Source organism: Amblyomma americanum, chromosome 7 (genome assembly GCF_052857255.1).
Source record: "Amblyomma americanum isolate KBUSLIRL-KWMA chromosome 7, ASM5285725v1, whole genome shotgun sequence".
Classification (NCBI taxonomy): Eukaryota; Metazoa; Arthropoda; class Arachnida; order Ixodida; family Ixodidae; genus Amblyomma; species Amblyomma americanum.
Genome location: NC_135503.1, coordinates 117,081,162 through 117,101,684, shown reverse-complemented (window position 1 = coordinate 117,101,684; position 20,523 = coordinate 117,081,162). Strand labels below are relative to the sequence as shown.

Genomic DNA, 20,523 nt, shown 5'->3' with positions numbered 1-20,523 from the left:
AGAATGTTTTTCCATCCACCCATCCATACAAATTGACCATACGTAACTCTGCCAGGGGCCGCGTCTCATCCACCTAATCCAGCTTTCTAGCAGGATTCAATTGGATGCCCGGCCCATTCGGACAATACAGGGAACGAAGCTGCCCACAATCACGCTCGGGGTTTCGTCGGCTGAGCAGTGGGTAATTCGCACTCTGGTGTGGCGAACGAGAGTGACTTTCACGTGACAGTACGACCGCCACGTGTTGCTAAGCATGCCGCCATCGTACACGCCGCTCACCAACAATCATGATATAATCTGGCGCACACTCCAGGAGTACTATCATGCCTGCCCGCAGGTATATGAGACACAAAGGCGCTGTAAATATTGGCTATCACTATAAAAATAACAGCGGAGGGGCTTCCTTCTCGGTCGCGACAGCGCCCAGATTCTCGGACAGCCAGTCAGAAAAAAAATTATTTACAAAAAAGGAGGTCAATTGAGGACGATGCACTTCTGCAGATGGTGGCGCCGTGTCGCGGCAGCCGCGAGCACCATATGAATCTCTCGCAGAGCGTTACGGAGAAGTTTCGTCACGAGAAAGCATTAAAGAGCTCTTGCATTACAAACGCTGTCATTTGCGAGACGACCATGTTTCACTTCGGGTGGTGCTGATGTCGAATTTGCAGATGTTGATGCTTCACTGTTCATTTCACGAGCCCACGCACAAACTGTCGCAGTGAAATCCAGAGACGAAGTATGATACTATCTACGGAAACAGGCGCACGTGTGACACCACCTGGAACGCTCCAGCGACGAAGTATGGCCCTACCTACGCAAACAAGCGCACGTGTGAAACCTCCTGGAACGCTGTACAACGAGCCGTTGCATCACAATCTTGATGCGAAATTGGTTTTTGAGGAAAGGAAATGGCGCAGTAGCTGTCTCACATATCGGTGGACACCTGAACCATGCTTTATGAACGGAGGTAGAGTCTGGAAAGGCATACAAATTAAGGTGCAATGTAGTCATTTCGAGTCACTGCCGGAAGCTGTAGCTCGCGACCGGGATTCTATCCGGCGATTATGCATGTTGGAGGCTACAGCCTCTATTATGTAATCAATATGCAACGAGAAATCGTATGACACCACCCGGAACGCTGTACGACAAACGTTTGCGTCACATATTTTGTACAAATGTAGTCGGGAGAACTGGCGCCACAATGAGATCGGCCAGTGGGGAGTGCATACTGACGGACGAAGTGTATCATCATCAGCCTGACTACACCCATTGCAGGGCAAAGGCATCTCCCGTATGTCTCTCCTATTGAGGTTGATTTTTGGCTGAGCGAGGCACCATGGAGGGATCGAAGGTCTCGCAGCCGGAATGAAACAAGCTGGCAATGATTCTTCATATGCAGTTATCGTTTGGCTGAAAGATGTGTGTGGCCTGTCCGCTGGTAGAGAGGCTAAATGGTGACGAGGATTCTTGGCTAGATGCCTTATATGGGTCCTGAGTACTTCAATTTCAATGTGGGTCTTGACAAGGTGGTCTCTAGCGATTGCTATCGTAGCCACTGTTGAAGCACTCTGAGGCAGGCTTAGACAGATCCGGAGCACTTGACCCTGGAGACTTTGTATTGTGCGTAGATTCGTTTTGCCTGTAATGATTATTGCTGGCAAGCTGTATCGTAGAAATCCTAGAAAAAGCACCCTGTACAGTTTTAACATGGCATCTCGAAAAAAGCTGATCTGTCACCACCAGCCCTTAGACAGCTCACGCTACTACATTTGTACGAGAACTACCGTGACTCCACGCATATTTACACTGATGGATCTGTTCTTCCAAGCAGCTCCGCGGCGGCAATCGTCATTCCAGCGAAAGCTACAACAATCAAATTTAAGACGACCCACGCGACAACATCGACGGCAGCAGAGCTCGCAGCGCTCTTAACTGCCGTTCATCACATTGGTGATGAACCGCCACACAAATGGACAATTTTCTGCGACTCGGAGGCGGCACTGCAGTCTCTACTGTCATCTCTACGACGTGGACCGCACGAACAATTAATCTTCCATATTGCAGAGACGTTACACCATATAAGTGATGCCGGCCACGAAATAACGTTCCAGTGGCTTCCAAGTCAATGCGGGATTATCGGCAATGACCGGGCGGATCACGCTGCCCGCTCGGCCCATACTGAGGAGCGCCACGTCCCAATTCCTCTTTCTAGAACTGACGCGGCACGGAAGCTCCGCCTACTTGCTCGGCAGTGCACCGAGTCGCAATGGAATGAGCCACATTTAAGAAATACGCGACTGTACTCACTTGATCCAACATTAAGTCTTCGAGCGCCATCACAGCTTCGCCGTAGAGACGCCACGCTTTTATATCGACTTTGGTTGGGTGTTGCCTTTACTAAAGCCTATGCCTTCCGCATAGGGATGACCGACACCCCAACCTGTGACCACTGCGGCCATGAAGAATCAATTGGCCATATATTGTGCTCCTGCCCGCAGTACAGTCCACAGAGGGCATGCCTTGGCCACGAACTTGACCAACTGGACGACCAACCGCTATCCGAAAAAAGAATTCTGCAACATCGCAAGGACCTACCGTCTCAGAAGAAGGCCGTGCAAGCGCTTTTGCGCTTCTTACAATCTACCGGGCTGTGTGAAAGACTTTAACTGGAACGCCTTGTGTGTGTGTGTCTCTCCATGTGTGCATGTTCCTTTTTTTTCCTTTTTTTGCGTTTACCTCTCTGTCATCATTCTAACCCCTATCCCCCATCCCCAGTGTAGGGTAGCAAACCGGAGACTCACATCTGGTTAACCTCCCTGCGTTTCCTTCATTCTCTCTCCCTCTCTCTCTCTCTCCTATTGACCCTGTCTTTTGCCAGCTGCGCCCACCCTATGCCTGCGAAATTTTAATCTCATCCGCCCACCTAACCTTCTGCCGGCCCCTGCTACGCGTGCCTTCTCTGGGAATCCACTCCGTTACTCTTAAGAACCAGCGACTATCTTGCCTTCGCATCACATGCCCAGCCCAAGCCCATTTCTTCCTCTTTATTTCGACTAGGATGTCATTAACCCGCGTTTGTTCCCTCACCCACTCTGCCCGCTTCCGGTTTCTTAACGTTACACCTACCATTTTTCTTTAAATAGCTCGCTGCGTTGTCCTTAACTTAAGCTGAACCATTTTCGCTAGCCTCCACGTTTCTACCCCTTAGGTTAGTACCGGGAAGATACAGCTGTTGTACACTTTTCTCTTAAGAAATATTGGTAAACTGCCATTGATGATCTGAGAGAACCTTCCATATGCGCTCCACACCATTCTTATGCTTCTAGTTATTTCCCACTCATGATCCGGATCAGCTGTCACTACCTCTCATAAGTAAAAGTATTCCTTTACCAAGTACTCCACTACGGCACCTCTTCTTCCTTTCTTCTTTCACTCCCTCCTTTATCTCTTCCCTTATGGCGCGGTTCAGGTGTCCAACGATATATGAGACAGATACTGCTCCATTTCCTTTCCCCCAAAACCAATTATTATAATTACCACTTCCAGCACCTCGTTGCCAATTGTGAACTGCTGTTCCCTTGCTAGACTACCCCCCGGCCTCAATCCCACTCATTCTTCCTGGAAGGCTGCTTTACGGACCGCTCAGCCCGTCGGCCAGAAATGGCTGACGGATCGGGCCTTATGTGAGGCACAAGCCCGTGGACTCCTGGACCTGTTGGAGACTACCCTGGAAGATTTTTTCTTTTTTTTTTTCTAATAAAAGTTGTTTCAGCCATCCATCCAACAAAAAGCTGCTGATGAGCATCTTGACGAAGGTTGCTGCCCTTATATTTGACAGGTTGAAAGGCGCTAACATACAGCTTCTCATTAAACAATTAAAGGTGTCGGATTAAAAGCAGAGATCAATTATACATATGTTGTAGACATTCACATTGGACACAATCAAGCTAACATATTACAAGCAATAAGACAACAAATAACACTATTGGACATACATTGGTGCATATTTTACACACTGCAATGCTATTCAAGCACTTGGCATGTCATGTCACTATAATACACATAGTAATAAACGCATCTTGTTTATTTTGCAGTAACCTCACAGGAGAAAAAAAATTACATAATACTTAATACAACGAAATGTAAGGGAAGCCAGATTAAACCATCACTAGACGAAGGACACAGAAATTATCGATACAATCGCGACAAATTGTCATTGAGGACCGGAAGTTACATTGCTAGGCTAAGTTGCAGGATCTGTTCTAAAAATGATATTTTTTCCAGTCTTTTCTTGAGATATTCTTTATATCTAGATCCTTTAAATTATTTAACAGTTTTGGAAGATGATTTGCTATCCTCTTGCACCCTTGGTTAGGTCTAGAAAATGGCAGCGTCCAACTCTTTCTGTTTCTGATGTCGTAGGAAAGTTGCGATGTTTTTGTCAGGTCGCACAGTGTGAGAAAGTAGTCGAGAGAATTTTCAAGCTGTGTTTGTATTTTAGCAAAAGGTTGAATTCGTATATACGCTTGACAGGAAGAATATCAAGAAGTGCAAATAATTTGCTTGTGTGGGCGTCGTACGAAACGTTTGTGATGTGACGGATAGCTCTTTTTTGTATAGGAAATGGTTTGTGAAAGTTCTTTTGGAATGTTGTGCCCCATACAAGGCTGCAATAATTTAGATGAGGAGAGAATAGGCCGGTATACAATAAAATCTTAATCCTTGGAGGAATAGTGTAGCGATGTCGAGAAAGTAGACCGCAAGTCTTCGCGAGGCCTGTACTTATCCGGTCTACATGAGCATCCCAGGTTAAGTGTTCATTAAAAATTGCTCCCAAGGTTTTTATCTCTTTGACAAGGTCTAGCCTACCATTTTCAAGGTATAAGTTAATGTCAAAGTATACAGGCATTTGTGATGGTGCAAATAAAACGGCCTTCGTTTTTAATGTGTTAATTTTTAGCAAGTTAGTCGCACTCCAATCAGACAACAAAGCGAGCGTATTATTGGCTAAATGTTCAGGTTGCATGACATTATCTGACTGTAGAAACATACTTGTGTCATCTGCGTAAACTGTGAAATATGCGCTGTCACTGATGTTAATTATATTGTTTACATATAAGTTAAAGAATACCGGCCCTAAAGTACTACCTTGCCGGACCCCCGCTGTTAAGCCTTGTAGAGATGAAAGCTCTTCACCAATGGCAACGCTCTGTTTCCGATGTGTGTATGATTTTAAAAGTGTCAGATCGTTGAACACCTGAACCGCGCCGTAAGGGAAGGGAGAAAGGAGGGAGTGAAAGAAGGAAGAAAGAGGTGCCGCAGTGGAGGACTCCGGTATAATTTCGACCACCTGGGGATCTTTGACGTGCACTGACATCGCACAGCACACGGGCGCGTTAGCGTTTTGCCTCCATAAAAACGCAGGCGCCGCGATGGGGTTCGAACCCGGGAACTCCGGATCAGTAGCCGTGCAGATCAGTAGCTTCAGCACCGCAAGTCCCTGCGTGTGTGCCTGGGCCTTCCCAAAAACTCGCAGTGCGCCGCAACGTTGGCCGAGGCAGGAGCGTGGCCACTTGAGCTCCAAGCAGCGCGCAGGGCGTTGAATCTAATCGACCGGCTTCACCGCGCACCGGACGGCGGCTCGCTGCTGCAGCGTATGCGCTCGCACCCGCGGTCACGAATGGGTGCGGCGCTGCTCGAGTATGAGCAATTGACCCAAGGCCCACCCCCCTACGGCTCCTGCGCGCCCTGGCCTGCTGCCTCGGAGGTACAGCGAGAGATCGTCGGCATTGCGGGAAAGCGGAGCACACCCCTCTGTGCTGTGGAGCAGCTGGCCAGAGCCGTCATACACGAGGAGCTCCAGGACCATCTCCTCGTGTACACCGACGGCTCAGTGGCCCGCGACAGCTGCTCCCTTGCTGCGGCGGCCACCATCCCCGCCCAGCGACTGCACAGCCAGCAACACGCAGCCTTCCTGGGCTCCTCCACCACGGCGGAGTTGATGGCGATCCGGCTCGGGCTGGACCTGCTGCTCACCCTCGGCCCTCCGCCGTTCAGGAGTGCTCTGCTGTGTGACTCCTGCGCCGCCCTCAGCCGTCTGCAATCTAACGGCCGCGGTACCCCACTAGTGCGGGAAATTCGCTCGCGCATCGAGCGCCTCGCGCAGAGAGGATGTGCACAGTGGATGCCCGGTCACTGCGGCATCGCCGGCAACGAAGAAGCTGACGACCTCGCGACCGCTGAAACCAACTACCTGCCAGCGATCTGCCCCTTGCGCAGGAGGACGTGCGTGCGGCCATCCACGACCATCTCCGAAAGCAGCACCCCGACCCCCGCATCGCGGGAGGTGAGCGCATCGACAGTGTCACCGGCTGTCACGCACATACACGGTCACAACGTGCAATGATCATCCGCGCGCGCATTGGCTGCGTGTGGCCCGGGGAACGACGGGTGCGTCACGGAATCGCGACAAGTGATGTGTGTGACGGATGCGGTGCAGTGGAAACACCAGAACACCTGCTCCTTCACTGCGCCGCGTTCGCCGATGCTCGTCGCGATATGCTCGCGGCCTATAGGGCGCAGGGCAAACTAGCAGACTCCATCAAGACGCTATTGTGGCCGCAGGGCAGTGCGCGCACTCGTGAGCGAACTTTGGTGAGCCTCTGAGGTTGAGGTTGAGGTGTTGAATGAGGTGTTGGCTGAGGTGAGCCTCTGTGCATTCCTCGAACACACGGGCTTGACGTCCCGTCTGTTCTCCGTCAGGTAGTTACACGCAGTGACCGAACGCTCCGCGAGCGTTACATTGAACTATTAATAACTGGACGCCCCATTCCAGTTGTAGCCAACACAGTGCTGTGCGCGAGTGTGATTTAATTCCTCTAAAATGAACTAATCACGCGCACAACCTGGACCCAATTCTTATTGTGTAAATAGTTTGTACATATTACTTCTCCCCATATCCTCTCTTCCTGTCCCCTCACCTCTTTCATTTCATTTCTCCATTCTGCCTGCTATCCTTTATTTCCGCTGCCCCAGCTCAGGTGCTTCAGTATCGATGGCAGATGTCGGGGCTAGCAAAAATCTTTTCCTTCCTTTTTACTATTATTTTTAATAAAACCACTACCACCACCAGCCGTGCAGAACCAACTTTCATTACCGGCGCATACGATGCCGGTAGACGCTTTCCCGCTTGATCGAAGGTCAAGGTCAAAGGTCAGAAGTGAGAGGTCAAGGGTCATTGGTGTAAGAGCTGCCTGTGTCGCTGCTGCAGCTGACTAGCACCAGTTATGCACATGGTTTGACCTCCAGCTACATTAAAGATCAAACTTGCGGCCCCGCGGACCTCTAGCTACATTCCAGGTAATAATTTGAGGCCCGCTGACGGCTCAAGACGCTGGCGTAGTGAAGCTTTGCGCTTCAAAATTCTGGGATCACGAATCATTGGGGTCCTACGGTTGACTGTGGCAAATTCCAACCCTCTATTTCACAATATGCGGTGGTCTACCAAATTATATATATATATAATTGGTGTTGGAGGGAAAGGAAATGGCGCAGTATCTGTCTCATATATCGTTGGACACCTGAACCGCGCCGTAAGGGAAGGGTAAATGAGGGAGTGAAAGAAGAAAGGAAGAGAGAGGTGCCGTAGTGGAGGGCTCCGGAATAATTTCGACCACCTGGGGATCTTTAACGTGCACTGACATCGCAAAGCACACGGGCGCCTTAGCGCTACCAAATATGGGTGTTCACGTATTTGGAGGAAACGCATCCTACAAGACTTCCCCTATCATGAGGTAGTTGTTTCGGACAACGAGGCAGTTGTTTAAATGGGCGCTTCGTTGAGTACGAACGTTGCCTGAAGCGTGTCCGTGTTCTAATTTGAGCATCTTTATGCCACAGTGAAGCGTCTTACCGCACAAGAATCAAACTGTCATGGAGATAGAAGCATTTATCGTTCGAAAATCTGACGCTACGTGCGTTAGCACACCTATCGAACTATTGGACCGCGAGACTACGATATTACAAAGCGTATTGTGAACATTACCAGATTATGGATCTTGTCAACGTGTGTTTAGTTCCATTCTGCGTGAATAAACCTTCTGTTGCAAGTTAGAGCTGTGAATAAACCTTCTGTTGGAAGGTTGAGCTCGTGCGAAACGAACTAGCCGAAATTTCTGTTATATTGAGACGAGCTGGGGCCGCTTCACCACATGGCCTTCCTCACTTTTTCAACATATCTGACGGCGTACCGAGGACCCGAAGACAGGTGTTCACGTATATGAAAAGAGTATTGGGGACGACGAAGCAGGTGCACACGTTGCGAAACTTTTGACTGCAGGTACCCTGCTAGCGGGGCTGAGGGTAAAGAGTGCAAATGGCGATAGGCGCTCGTAACTGATAGACTTCCATGTTCTGAAACAGGACGCTATATATGTCATTGGTTGCTTTCCGAGGGATGTGGTGATACTACATTAACATGCCTGTGATCATCCGTTGCACGGTACTAAGAGGTCAAACTACACTTATTGCGCGAAGTTTTTTACGTCCTGTAAGTGTAAATAGAGTTTAGGGAGTGTAAATACGTGTTTCAAATTCAAAATTACATATAATTCCATGTGATATATGAAGATTGCTCTCTCTCTCTCTCGCGCGCGTGTGTGTGTGTGTGTGAAATGAAAATGACAAGTGGTTTTTGAGGAAAGGAAATAGCGCAGTATCTGTCTCACATTCCGGCGGACACCTGAAGCGCGTAGTAAGAGAAGGGATAAAGGAGGAAGTGAAAGAAGAAAGGAAGAAAGAGGTGCCGTAGTGGGGGGCTCCGGAATAATTTCGATGACTTGGGGATCTTTAACGTGCACTGTAATCACAATATTGCAGGAAGGATGTAAAGTGTCCTTCAGAAGAAAAAAAAAGCGCTGATGTGTCAGAGATGATAGGCTAGCGTATATAGGTTATGAATTTAGGAGTGAGCGATGAGGGACATAAAAATACACAGGGGACAGGACACAGAAGAGAAGCGGAGAGGACAAGCGTACCCGCCGTGGTGGCTCAGTGGTCAGGCCACTAGGCTAGTGATCCGGAGTACCCGGGTTCGAACCCGACCGCGGCGGCCACATTTCGTTGGTGGCGAAACGCAAAGGCGCCGGTATGCTGTGCGATGTCAGTGCTCGTTAAACATCTAGAGGAGGCCTAAATTATTCTGGAGCCCAGCACTCGGTACCTCTTTCTTCCTTTCTTCTCTCAGTCCCCCTTTCTCCCTTGCCTTCTCGCGCGGTTAAGGTGTCGGCCGATATGTGAGACAGATACTGCGTCATTTCCTTTCCCCGAAAACCAATTACCAATTTACCCAAATTGGTCAAAAATTTTCGACCTCAAGGCGGTAGGGGCCCGCTCGCCTTGATGTATTAAAAAGTAGTCTAATCGCGTGGTAATACATCGCATGCACGATAGATGGCGCTGCGAAACAGCTAACACTCAAATTTTACTCCTTCCAGACGGTGGCGGCAGCTTTTTTTTTTGCTTGCGACAACTACATGAAAGCGCAAATGCAATCGTTACAGGGAAACATGTGGGGAGAAAGAGCGTGCTTCGCATTGTTTGAAGGCGCTGTTATCACACATTATGCGGTTTGCATTTCACACGAGGTCTTCGAATTAGGGCAACCCCTTTCGAAGGAGCTTTAAGCCTATGTTTAACGGAATACGCGGTTTTAATTGTCATCACTGCGCGTCGGAAACATTCCTTCCCTTACAGCGTGCCTAACCTTTATCAGGTTAGTCGTCGTACGAAAAGTGCCGCGATGAAAGCTTAATGAGCAAATTGGTGAAAAGCTACGTAGTGGATACAAGTAAGAGCCAAGTCCCCGACAACGAAGGGACTTGAAATGAAACACTAGACGCACCCATCACAGAGGCCGAAGGGGGGGCAGGAAATAGTTACTCGAACCAAGATCGGCCCCTGCCCAGATGGGATGACGAATAGCATGCGAAGAAACCAAGACGATAACTCCAGAACAGCCCTAACGGGTTACATGCAGGAATGCTGGGAGAAAGGAGAAATTCCCCCTTAGTTGAAAACGGCAAATTGCTCATCATTCCGAAGCCAGAAAAGAAGCCGCAAATAAAATGTCTCCGGTCCATATCTCTAACATCCTGCGTAGACAGACTCGTGGAACACGTCGCCCAAACTGGAATGTCGATCTAAATGGAAGAAAACAGGCTGTGGCCAGGTGAGATGCATGGTTCGCACCCTCGCCTCAGCACGCAGGATGTCATGATGCTACTAAAAACATCACTCACTCTAAAAGCAACAGCGCCAAAGTCATGCTAGTGTTTGAGCTAAAAAGGGCCTTCGATAATTTTAAACACGGATCGGTACTAGATTGGCTCAGCCAGGCTCGGGTAGGACCGAAGACCTACGGCTACATAAAATACTTCCTTACAAATCGGAAAGCAAGTATAAAATTTCAGAAAACCCAATCGGATGAAATACAACTGGGAAGCAAGGGTACCCCACAAGGGAAGGTGCTGTCGCCCCTTCTCTTCAACATGGCCATGGGAAAAACTTCCCTATGAACTAAAAAGCATAGGAAGCCTCAATTCATGTGTGCCATGTGATCATCGGAGAAGGAAGTGCAGTTCGTGCTTTTGAATTCTTGGTTGCATGCTTAGACAGCAAGCCCCTCTAAGCTTTTTTTGTGGTTTTTGTGTTCCGAATACATTTTGTGGGTACCCGTTCACGGTTGTCCACCTCCAGCCTGGACACAGCTCCGACTCGCCGGCGCAGAGGCCTCGATGCCCGCGCCTTCTCATTTGTATAGAGTACGGACACACTTTGTACGAACGTTTGTACCCACGGCGGTCGAATTTCGATGGAGGCGAAATTCTAGAGACCCTGTGTACTGTGCGATGTAGGTGCACGTCAAAGAACCCCAGCTGGTCGAAATTTCCGGAGCCCTTCACCATTGCGCCTCTCACAGCCTGAGTCGCTTTGGGACGTTAATCCCCATAAACCAAACCAAACCAGAGTTTGCACCACCCCGCGGCGCTATTTTTTCCTCTCCGCGACATGCTGGGTCTCACTCGCCGGTCGCGTACTGCGCGCTACGCGTGTTTGTGTGTGGTGGCGTGGCTGTTGCGGTAATGCGCCTGAACTCTTCATGCGAATGACTTGTCGTAGCTAAAGCGAGGATAGATAGAGTAAGCTTTTGTTTAGGTGATTAATTCGCAGGAGCCGGCTGGCCGGGGCCCCTAGTCCAGATCTCCGCTGGCGGCAGCTGACTTGCGGACTCGCTGGAAGAACCAGCTCCGACATCTTTGAGGTTCTGTCTTTTTTTTATTGCGCTGCTCGTATTGCGGGGGCCTAGTGTCAACTTCTCTTTTGTCCGGCGCCGTGTCGTGGCCTGCGTCCAGAGCGCGGCGCGAGGGGCGGTACAGACTCTTCATTAGCTAGCGGCCTTTTTATTAACTCGATCAATTCAGCACTTAACAGCCAAGCTTTCCTCCGCGAACCGGCTGTCTTATAATTTCCACCCTTATTATTTCATCTATGGTTTAAAGGAGTGTAGTGTGCATGACAACTCCAGCGCTAGGGCCAACTCCGTCTCTCTTCTCGTGCAGAATCTCCAAGAAGACGAAGAACTAAGGACGCTGACGGCTGGCATTCGGCTCGTCTCTCGAGAGGTAAGCGGCTACTTATGGTTACGAAAGCTTCAAGGCAGACACGGTCGCACAGCACAGCCCTTCTTCTCCGCAACTGTGCGAGAACGGTGAGGGAGCTAAATATAAAGGCAGAAGAAGCAGGAGTAGCCCTGCTCTTGGTCTTGTAGGCATTGTCGGTGTTTGCAGTCCTCACTGCATGCAACATGCAACTTGCGGTTGTGTGTGTGTTCGAGGGGAGGTGGAGGAATGTGGTATAGAATGGCGCTGCTTGCGTGCATGTGAGGTCGTTTCATGTCAAGTGTGGCTCAGCACACAGATGATCAGTTACGGCGGAATCGGCCGTGTGAACAGTCCCCATTATTGAGGTGTTGTGCATCGCTGTGTCACAGGTATGATAGGCGTCGATTCTGATTTATTGTTTTAGGGACAGGGACTAGTACGATGCGATTACTAAGCCTCGTCTCGTCCCTTGTTTGTACACACGGGGCTGCTGCCAGCCGTGGGAGCGCCATGACGCGTGGCGCTTATTCAACTCGGAGATTCGATTTGCGGCAGACAGTATGAGACACGAAAAACCATATTGCCATATGAGGCTTGAGTTTACGATATATTATATCTATTACATTTGCGCAAATGGTGAAGAAACGTTAGACATGGAACACAAGTTGGTTCCTGGCGGTGGCGAAACTTGATTACGTCGGCCCAAAGTCTTTTTTTTCATTAGGCACTAGGGGGAGAAGGGGCGGGGTCAGACCCCGTCAGCTGGCCATGAGCCCTTGGCGCTCTGCGGCCTCTATGGCTCGTGTCACTACCCGGAATTGTCTCATCTGCAGACGGAGCTGAATAACGCGGCCTCCCAGTTTTCGGTGTTCAAGAGCTGCAATTCCTCCGGTGGTTTGTCCCGTGGTCATTCACATAGTACACGAGGTAGGGTGTCTTTTTAATGGCCACACAGCTTGCTTTTGGGGGATAATTCTCCTGAAAAAGCAATGGAGTTAATGCAGGGGTTGGGGGAAGGTCGTAGTTTGGTTGTTGTCTCCAGGCGACTTGAAATTATTAATTAATTGTACATAATTAATTAATTAATTATTTATTAATCAACCACTTCATCAATTAACTGGATTATCCGTTGCTGCTCGCGCTTTCCTTGTTACGGTGAAATAGCAATGAACACATTGCACGTTACAAGGTTCTCTTTGTTTTGCCCTTGGCAGCCATTGTCACCACTTTCCTCAGCATAGTTCCAAGCGCAGTTTCATCATGATTCAAACAGACACTGACAAAAGGAAACAAAATGAAGTCATTGTCGTCCAGGTGGCGCCATGGATCCCATACATGGTGCGCCGGCGACCAGTTTGCCGAAATCGACAGTGCCTTCTCACCAGAGCTCGTCTTCCCATTCCGCGCTGCCTGTCCACTCATCGGGGCATCCTTCGCACCAATCATTCGCCTCCGGTGCCTCAGCCACGGCGCACAAAGACGGCAGCAAGGAACGCAGCCCGAAAGGAGGTAAACATATACTGCGGCGACACCCCCCGTGATTCGTTATTTTATGCATATTGCCTCTGGAGCTACGCGAAGCAACATTTTATTTTGAAAAAAAATCTCTTTTGCGGTGCTCAGTGGATCGCTTGAATGCGTTAGCAGCCAAACAAGCGTACTTTATATCCGAGGTTGGCACACTGCAGTTCGTCATATTACGCTTCGGTTCGTTTCATTGGAGGTCAGCATCCGAAGCTCATTACATACGTTGTGAAGACGCGAATAGGTTAGTTATATCTGAGGTAACTCAGGGAAGTTCGGCATATCCAAAGTTAAGCATTATGAACAGCGCAGAAGGACCAGGACGAGGAAAGAAACAGACACTTGTCCTAATCCTTTTGCGTGTGCATTATGCAAAACTCATCAGATCGCCCAGTTTTTCGTTCCATCTGAGTTTAACACGATAGTTATTTATAGCCGTGGTTAGCACGCGATAGTTCGTTATATATGTGATGAGGCGTACATAGGTTCAGCAAATTCGAGGTGGCATACTAACGTTCGTTATATGCGAAGTTAACACATGAATGGTTGTTATATCCAAGGTTGCTAACTAAGGCTCTTTTAGATTCGATGTGGTATGTCAACTTTGCATAGATAGTATACTAAGATTATTCGTAGCCCGGTGGGGAGGTTTCAGCCTGCTACTGGATACTGACACACGGCAGCTTTGCACTGGCCCTTCATATGCTAACGCATTAATAGATACCGAAGTCACTGCCACCCAGGACCCGCCACGGATTCAGGAAAAGCTGCGTCGACTACCACCTTGGCGAAGTCGACGACGCCATCACAACGTAGCTGGTCTTCGCATTCTGCAATGCCTGTGCACTCACCGCGGCATTCGTCCCACCATTCCGTGAGCTCCGGTGTGTCTTCTAAGGCCCGCATCAGCGGCAGCAAGGAACACAGCGCGAAAGAAGGTATAGCATATGCAGCACTAACCTGCAACTCTCTTCAATACGTATGGAGTCACCGCCTGTTGGCTAATCCCAACAGACAGACAGGTCGGAAAAATATTAGCCGCGGTTTAACTATTGTCGAACATCGTTAAAGATCGAAAGCTCTGGTGTTTCGGGAAACTAGACGCGGCTTGGCGTCGGTAACTATGAGCGCGTTCCGGACAACTGTTAGCACTAGAGCTCTTCGTAGCAACCGCTTCTTCATTTCCGTCCATGTCGCGCCGTCGTCTGTGGCGAGAGCAGCCTCGGTAGGCGCCTTTTCAACGCGCCAATTGGTGTCATGGTACGTCACGTGACTTGCATTGCGTTATACCGTATATGACGTCATCCGTTCACCCGCTGTTATTCTTGCATTTCGCTAAATTTTTTTCATGGTCAAGCTGAGAATCACGTCACATGTTTAGCATCTGTAGTTATCCATTGTTATAGCAACACACATATCGACTGATTAATGACCGTAATTAATCTGCCTAATAAGTGTCAATTAGGCTAAGCTTCTTCTTTCTATTGACGTATTACATGTGGGTGTTCGTATGTTAACTACTAATTATGCTCATTATTGTACTAGGACGTCGTCATGATTAATCATATAACTATAGCATGCCTATATACTATCATTGTCTAGCAATCAAGCGGAGCTATGCCGCGGCAACGCGTGGAGGTCGGCAAACCGATCACGTGTTGCTAAAGTCGGATACAACCTAAAAAAAACAGCAGTTGCGAACACTGGGCCACGGTCCGCAGCGTCTTGTATTACTCCGGTAGACAATCAGATCAGTAAACGAAATCAGCTTTCTAATGTTCGGCTTTATTAAACAAGTTATTTATCAAAATTCTAGAGCTTTTAATTTTTTTCTTGTGTTTGACTTCTTGTTAAGGCAACGAGAGAAGTTTTAACGACGGACTGCTTTTTTTTCTTTCATGGAAGAATTCTGTGCGGCGGGCCTGAATGTGGGCGGAGCTTCACTGCAAAGTTGTATCAGACCATTGACGCAGATTCGGTTGCTAGGGGCACTGTTGCTAACCGCCAGCGACACACAGCGAAGCATTGTTTCGGACAAGCCCAGTAGAGCTTTCGCTTAAAACATTACAGTCGTTGTCATCCAGGTCATGCGACGGAACCCGGAAAAGACACGTCGACTCACATCTTGGCAAAATCGACGACGCCTTCTCACCGCAGCTTCTCCTCGCACTCTGCGCTGCCCGGGCGCTCAAGGCGTCACCCAAGCCGCCGCTCATTGGCCACCGCTGCGTATTCAAGGGCGCACATGCGCAGTAGTGGGGAGCACGCCGCGACAGGTGTTGAGGGGAGCAGGCCGGAAGAGAACCACCTGTCTAACTTCGAGATGCACGGAAAAGACCAACGGCGTTCCTCTTGTACACCCGCAAAACAATCGGACACGAGCAAGCCAGCGGCAACAGGAGCGTCGCCCACTTCGACGGTGTCCGCATCCGTCACTTCTCCGGAGTCCAGGAAGACTCCCAGCGCCGAAAAGGAGACCACTAGCAACTTGGGGCTCACCCCTCTGGTAAGAAAACCGGTCTCTCTCGGTGCACTACTTCGCCGCGCTTTTCGGAAATACCTGCTAGCAGCCGGAATATCTCGAGTATACTGTGTTCACTTCTTTCAAGTAGGAAAGTAGTTCTCGATAAAGAACAATGGCAAAATGATTAAATAAAAAATTGATAAATACTGCATTAGTATTTAGGCTGTCGTCTTGCACTTTCCGGTTCCTCCGTAACAAAATCCTCTGATTGGTCGAGAGAGGTCACATGACTGTTACTTCATCACAACATGACCTGATGGATCATCCAGATTGGTCGATAGAGGCACGTGGCATTGTGACGTCATCACAACCTGCTCACTGTGGCAGGTGTACCCCTATAATTATTTTATGTTGGACCACCCCCGAAAATTTCAAAGGAGCCCCAAACTTTTTGAAAGTAGGCCAACCCCAGAAAAACGGATCAAGGTGGTTTAGTGGCGATTAGTAGGTGGGATTAGTGCAATCTCTTGTGATAATCGGCTATAAGCTGCTCGAAAATTCTAGAAGGCGATGACTCATGCATACCATATAAGGGCAATGGGACCGGTTCCAACAGTTTTGGCGGGAAAATTGCGAGAGCATTAGCACTCATTGTAGACACCATAACAAGTTAAAGGCCATTGTATTTTCTTCTTTATGAACATGTTTAAGTGTTATCCTACTAGTAGTCTTACTTCTCTAACACCTAAACTGACTTTTCCTGAAGTCTGGACAACCTGAACAAAGGCTATCATGATGTTGATCATTCATAGACAGCAATGATATTTTTGAATATTTATTCAATTTTCCTTATTTCCTAAGGCCGTCGGAACTGGTCGGCTTGAGTTAGGCAACCATTCTGTAAGCCATTTTACTGCAAGTAGGAAGCGTAATTCGTCACTGTAAACATGTTCGTGCAGCATACTGCACTGTGTAGTTTTCTTGCAATTACGGGTGAAAATATTCCCAAGTAGCGCCTTATTCTGTGCTGGAGGTGAACTGATGACGCTAGCAGATGCTGTGTCATCATGCGTTTCAAAGTGGAAGCTCCGTCCATGCATTCACACATGCAGTAAATCTGAAGAAGGAATAGAATATATTTTCTTTTAATGCACAGGACGATCCATCTAGATGTCGAGGCAAGCACTGTCATTGCCCAGTGGCCTTAGGCATTGGCGCAAGGACGGCAATGTATGTGCATGGGCTGTAGACGTTCGAGTAAAACGGATGGATGATTGGTGGCTTAAATGTAGGGTAGTGATCTATGGATAGAAGTTCGGGATTTAAAGCGGGCACAACCTAATTGCAACAGGAATCTCTAAACAAAAATTATTATTTTGAAGATAGTAGCTTTTGAGCCGATCGGAACAGATCAGAAGGTTTGAACTGATCGCCAAAAGAATATATAAAAATATCCTCTGGCCTGGCGGCATCCCCTACAAGCCTGTTTTAAAGTCTGGGCGGTCATTCATCCATCTCACCGAGTCCGTACCACTGCGCCATAGAGAGAGAGAAAAAACTCAGGAGGGTGCGTCCGGCGTTAACCATGAAGCCTAGACAAAAACAAAAGTGAAAGGCAAAGAGTTGGTCCCTCAGGGGATCACACCATATGACAGGGTGCTGTGATATCTATCACCACTGCGCACGCGCATCCGTAGACGTCGCCGCCGCCATGATGCGCGCGCAGCAGAACATACGAAACCAAAACATTAGGGACTGGCACGGAGAGCGAAAAACCGGGGGAGAGAATAGCTTCATGAGCATCTGGTTTGCTAAGGCCGTGACGTCATGACATCACGCTCTCTCCTGAATTTTTTTCCATCATGCACTCCGCCCACCTATCTACTCAAACCATCCTTTCCAGTCTCGTTGCATCCCACAAGACAGCTTGGCTCCGTTGATCATGACCTCCCTTCTCATGTGCAAAACTGACTCAGGCGAGCTGGATCAGCGGGAAGTTGAAGAAAAGAAAACCCAAGAAGTCGCCACCTTCAAGGCAGGCGGCATGCATAGTTCTCGCCACGGTGCTCCTGGTCCTGGCCGTCGCTGTGGCTGTGGCGGTGTACTACCGCTACTCTCCACTGTCGGGTGGCCAGCGCTTCGGAGCCGACGACCACGGGGTCTGCGCCTCGGCCGATTGCAAGCTGCACGCTTCGTTCTTCCGGAGAAGACTCGACACCCGGATCGACCCGTGCGCAGACTTCGACGCCTATTTCTGCTCGCTGTGGTCGCCCGGCAGTGGATTGGCTCGGGACCTCGTCGAAGAGATGGCGCTGTCCTGGACGCTGAAGGCAGCGTGGCTTCTGACGAAGGAGACGAGTGGTGGCCGTTATGACGCCAATGGCTCGTATGCGCATGACCAGGTGAGTCATCCGTTACGAACTCTTTTAGGCAGTCCCTTGACTGTCTCCAGACGTTTGCCTCTAAAGTTTATAGACTTTCTATAAACAACCATGTAGACTACCTTATAGACAATACAAATTCTATATGCAGTCTATAGACTGTCCACAGAGGCTTGTCTATAAGTTAGTAGACTTCCTATAGACGCAACGCTATAGACTACTCTATATGCAATACAAATTCAATAGGCAGTCTTTAGACAGTCTGAAGATTTATGGCCATACACGTTTAGTAGAATTCTGTATACAGAAAATCCGCAGGCGAAGACAAGACGAAGAAAATTCGCAGACGAAGACCAGTCGTGTTGATATGTTGGCACGGATCCCGAGGTTTTCTCTTCCTTGTTCACTTTGTCATTAATTATGGACGAAAGCATTTTTGAACGGGAAAGACTTTATGAGTGCATTTTTTTTCATATATTGTAAGATTTCGCTTTAACAACATATTCGCAGATCTGCCGCCGGCAGGCTTAAATTTTTTTTTTTGCTGGTAATGCTTTTCCTATCGTCGAAAGCGTTCCCCATTGGTTTTCTATGGCAGTCTTAAGTGCTAGATGCTTGCGATGGACCGGAAAGACGCGGATTCGATACCGGCCGCGACATTCTAGAGGCCCGTGTGCTGTGCGATGTCAGTGCACGTCAAAAAATCCCAGGTGGTAAAAATTTCCGGAGCCCTTCCCTCCGGCGTCCCTCATAGCCTGAGTCGCTTTGGAACGTTAAACCCGCACAAACCAAACCAAACGTTATAAAAGAAAGATTTCGCCTACATATCTAAAGAACGAACTGTTACCTTTAAGATTTCTACACCACTATCTTTCAAATTTCCAATTTTCGAAGTTTTTGTCCGAGATTGCTGGACATGTTCAGCGTACTGTCGTGTTGACTGAAATGCGAGTTTTCATCTTTCTCCCCTTCGTCGGCAGGACGAGGCTGTGAGCGCCGGTCGCAGAGCCGCGGCTGCGTTCGTCCAAAAGTGCATAGCGCAGAAGGACGACGACGCAGACAGCCTGCGCATGGTGCGCCGCTTCGCGGCGTCCATCGGCATCCCGTGGCCTTACGACGAGTCGGCGACGAGGCACAGTGCCCACCCGTTCGCTGTGCTAGTCAAGCTGGACGGGCTCTGGGGACTCCAGCTCTGGTCTCAGGCAAGCGAACTTCCTAAGCGGCTCTGCCAATAGACGCGTTTCCAAGCGAAAAGCTTCATTACGCTAGGTAAAGCAGACTATGGGTAGGCAGCATAGCTACTTTGAACGTCGTTCAGCCCAACCAAGGATAGCCGTGTATGACGAATGTGGTACAGTTATGGTGTCTGTTAAGTGGAAGCCCACGAGGCCGATGCCCCCCCCCCCCTCCCCCCGCACCTGTTACCAGGAGCGATCATGCCCGGGGCGGGCCCTGGGCTCCGCCCACTAGTACATACGATGCAATTGCTTTGCTACTGGTCCAAATTGGACGAGAGCTAGATTACTCAAGCTCCGCCCAATTATCGGAGGGGTTAAAACCCGCGGGAAACGACGACTTGAGACGAGCGCGCCGAGTCTCATGCTCAGCCTTTTTTTAAACAGCCTTTTTTAAGCAGCCTTTTTTAAATAGCCTTTCTTTTCAGCCATTTCTTTAACTGCTTTGTCATCATCACCTTGTATTTCCATCCCGTCTTTAATAAATAAGTTTTGCTTTGAGAAGTTGGAATTTCTGCCCCAACCGGCAACGTGTCGCCGGACGACGACCTGAAGTACTCTTCGTACTGCTATAAGCCGTTCCCATCGGTAGGAGGGCAGAGGGAAGTTTAACTGGTGCCGTGACCAGGATCGTCTGAGCGGCTTCCTGCAGAGCGGTTGGAGGCAGTACCTTCCTGAAGATTGACGGGGCACAAAATCTTGGGGAGAAGCCCCGGGGACCAAAGTCCAGGCGAGGTCTCGGAGTCAAGGCTCCACGTCACTGCCGAGGAGCGAGAGAAGCGGACCGACGGAGCGAAGCGCGGTGTCTTCGGCGGCATCTGTGGCTGGCGACTTCATCGGCTTGGAGGACGCGATAGGTCTACGGCGGGCTCTGGATTCCGGCAACACGTCTGCGACTCAGGACGTGACTTGCTGCTGCCACGAAGCAAGTGACATGGCCGACAGCCCGACAATGGAGTGAGTTTCCCCATTCTCACTTTACTTGCCTCGGGAGTGCTTGAGCCGCAGGGTTAGACGTAAACAAGGCACAATGGCTACTATAGGCTGGGTAGGTCGATACGACTATGAGTATGGCGCTGAGCGCGCAGAAATGTCAGAGGCCAAGCGGGCCTTAGAAAAGGAGCGAGGTGACGCTATCATTCGAGAGCTCAAGCGCCAGTTAGCTATTGCCGAAGAGAAGCTTCGGCAGGAGAGGAAGAGAATTGAGGAGGAGGAACGCTCACGGAGAGCGGCGCGTGTACCGCTGAAGACGGCACAGA

General features: G+C 49.3%; 1 protein-coding gene across 3 annotated transcripts in view; it reads left to right on the top strand.

Annotated features, from left to right (window-relative positions):
- LOC144097410 (neprilysin-2-like) overlaps window positions 1-20,523 on the top strand; it is a 42,230-nt gene that overhangs the window by 7,166 nt on the left and 14,541 nt on the right. The window contains exons 2-8 of one of the 3 annotated variants that reach the window (XM_077630137.1): window positions 11,619-11,681; window positions 12,494-12,587; window positions 12,975-13,169; window positions 13,928-14,122; window positions 15,269-15,690; window positions 17,625-18,050; window positions 19,010-19,231. In XM_077630137.1, the coding sequence (XP_077486263.1) occupies window positions 11,619-11,681; window positions 12,494-12,587; window positions 12,975-13,169; window positions 13,928-14,122; window positions 15,269-15,690; window positions 17,625-18,050; window positions 19,010-19,231 (1,617 nt within the window). The remainder of the gene's footprint in view (window positions 1-11,618; window positions 11,682-12,493; window positions 12,588-12,974; window positions 13,170-13,927; window positions 14,123-15,268; window positions 15,691-17,624; window positions 18,051-19,009; window positions 19,232-20,523) is intronic. The other 2 variants (XM_077630138.1, XM_077630139.1) reach the window with 2 other exon arrangements.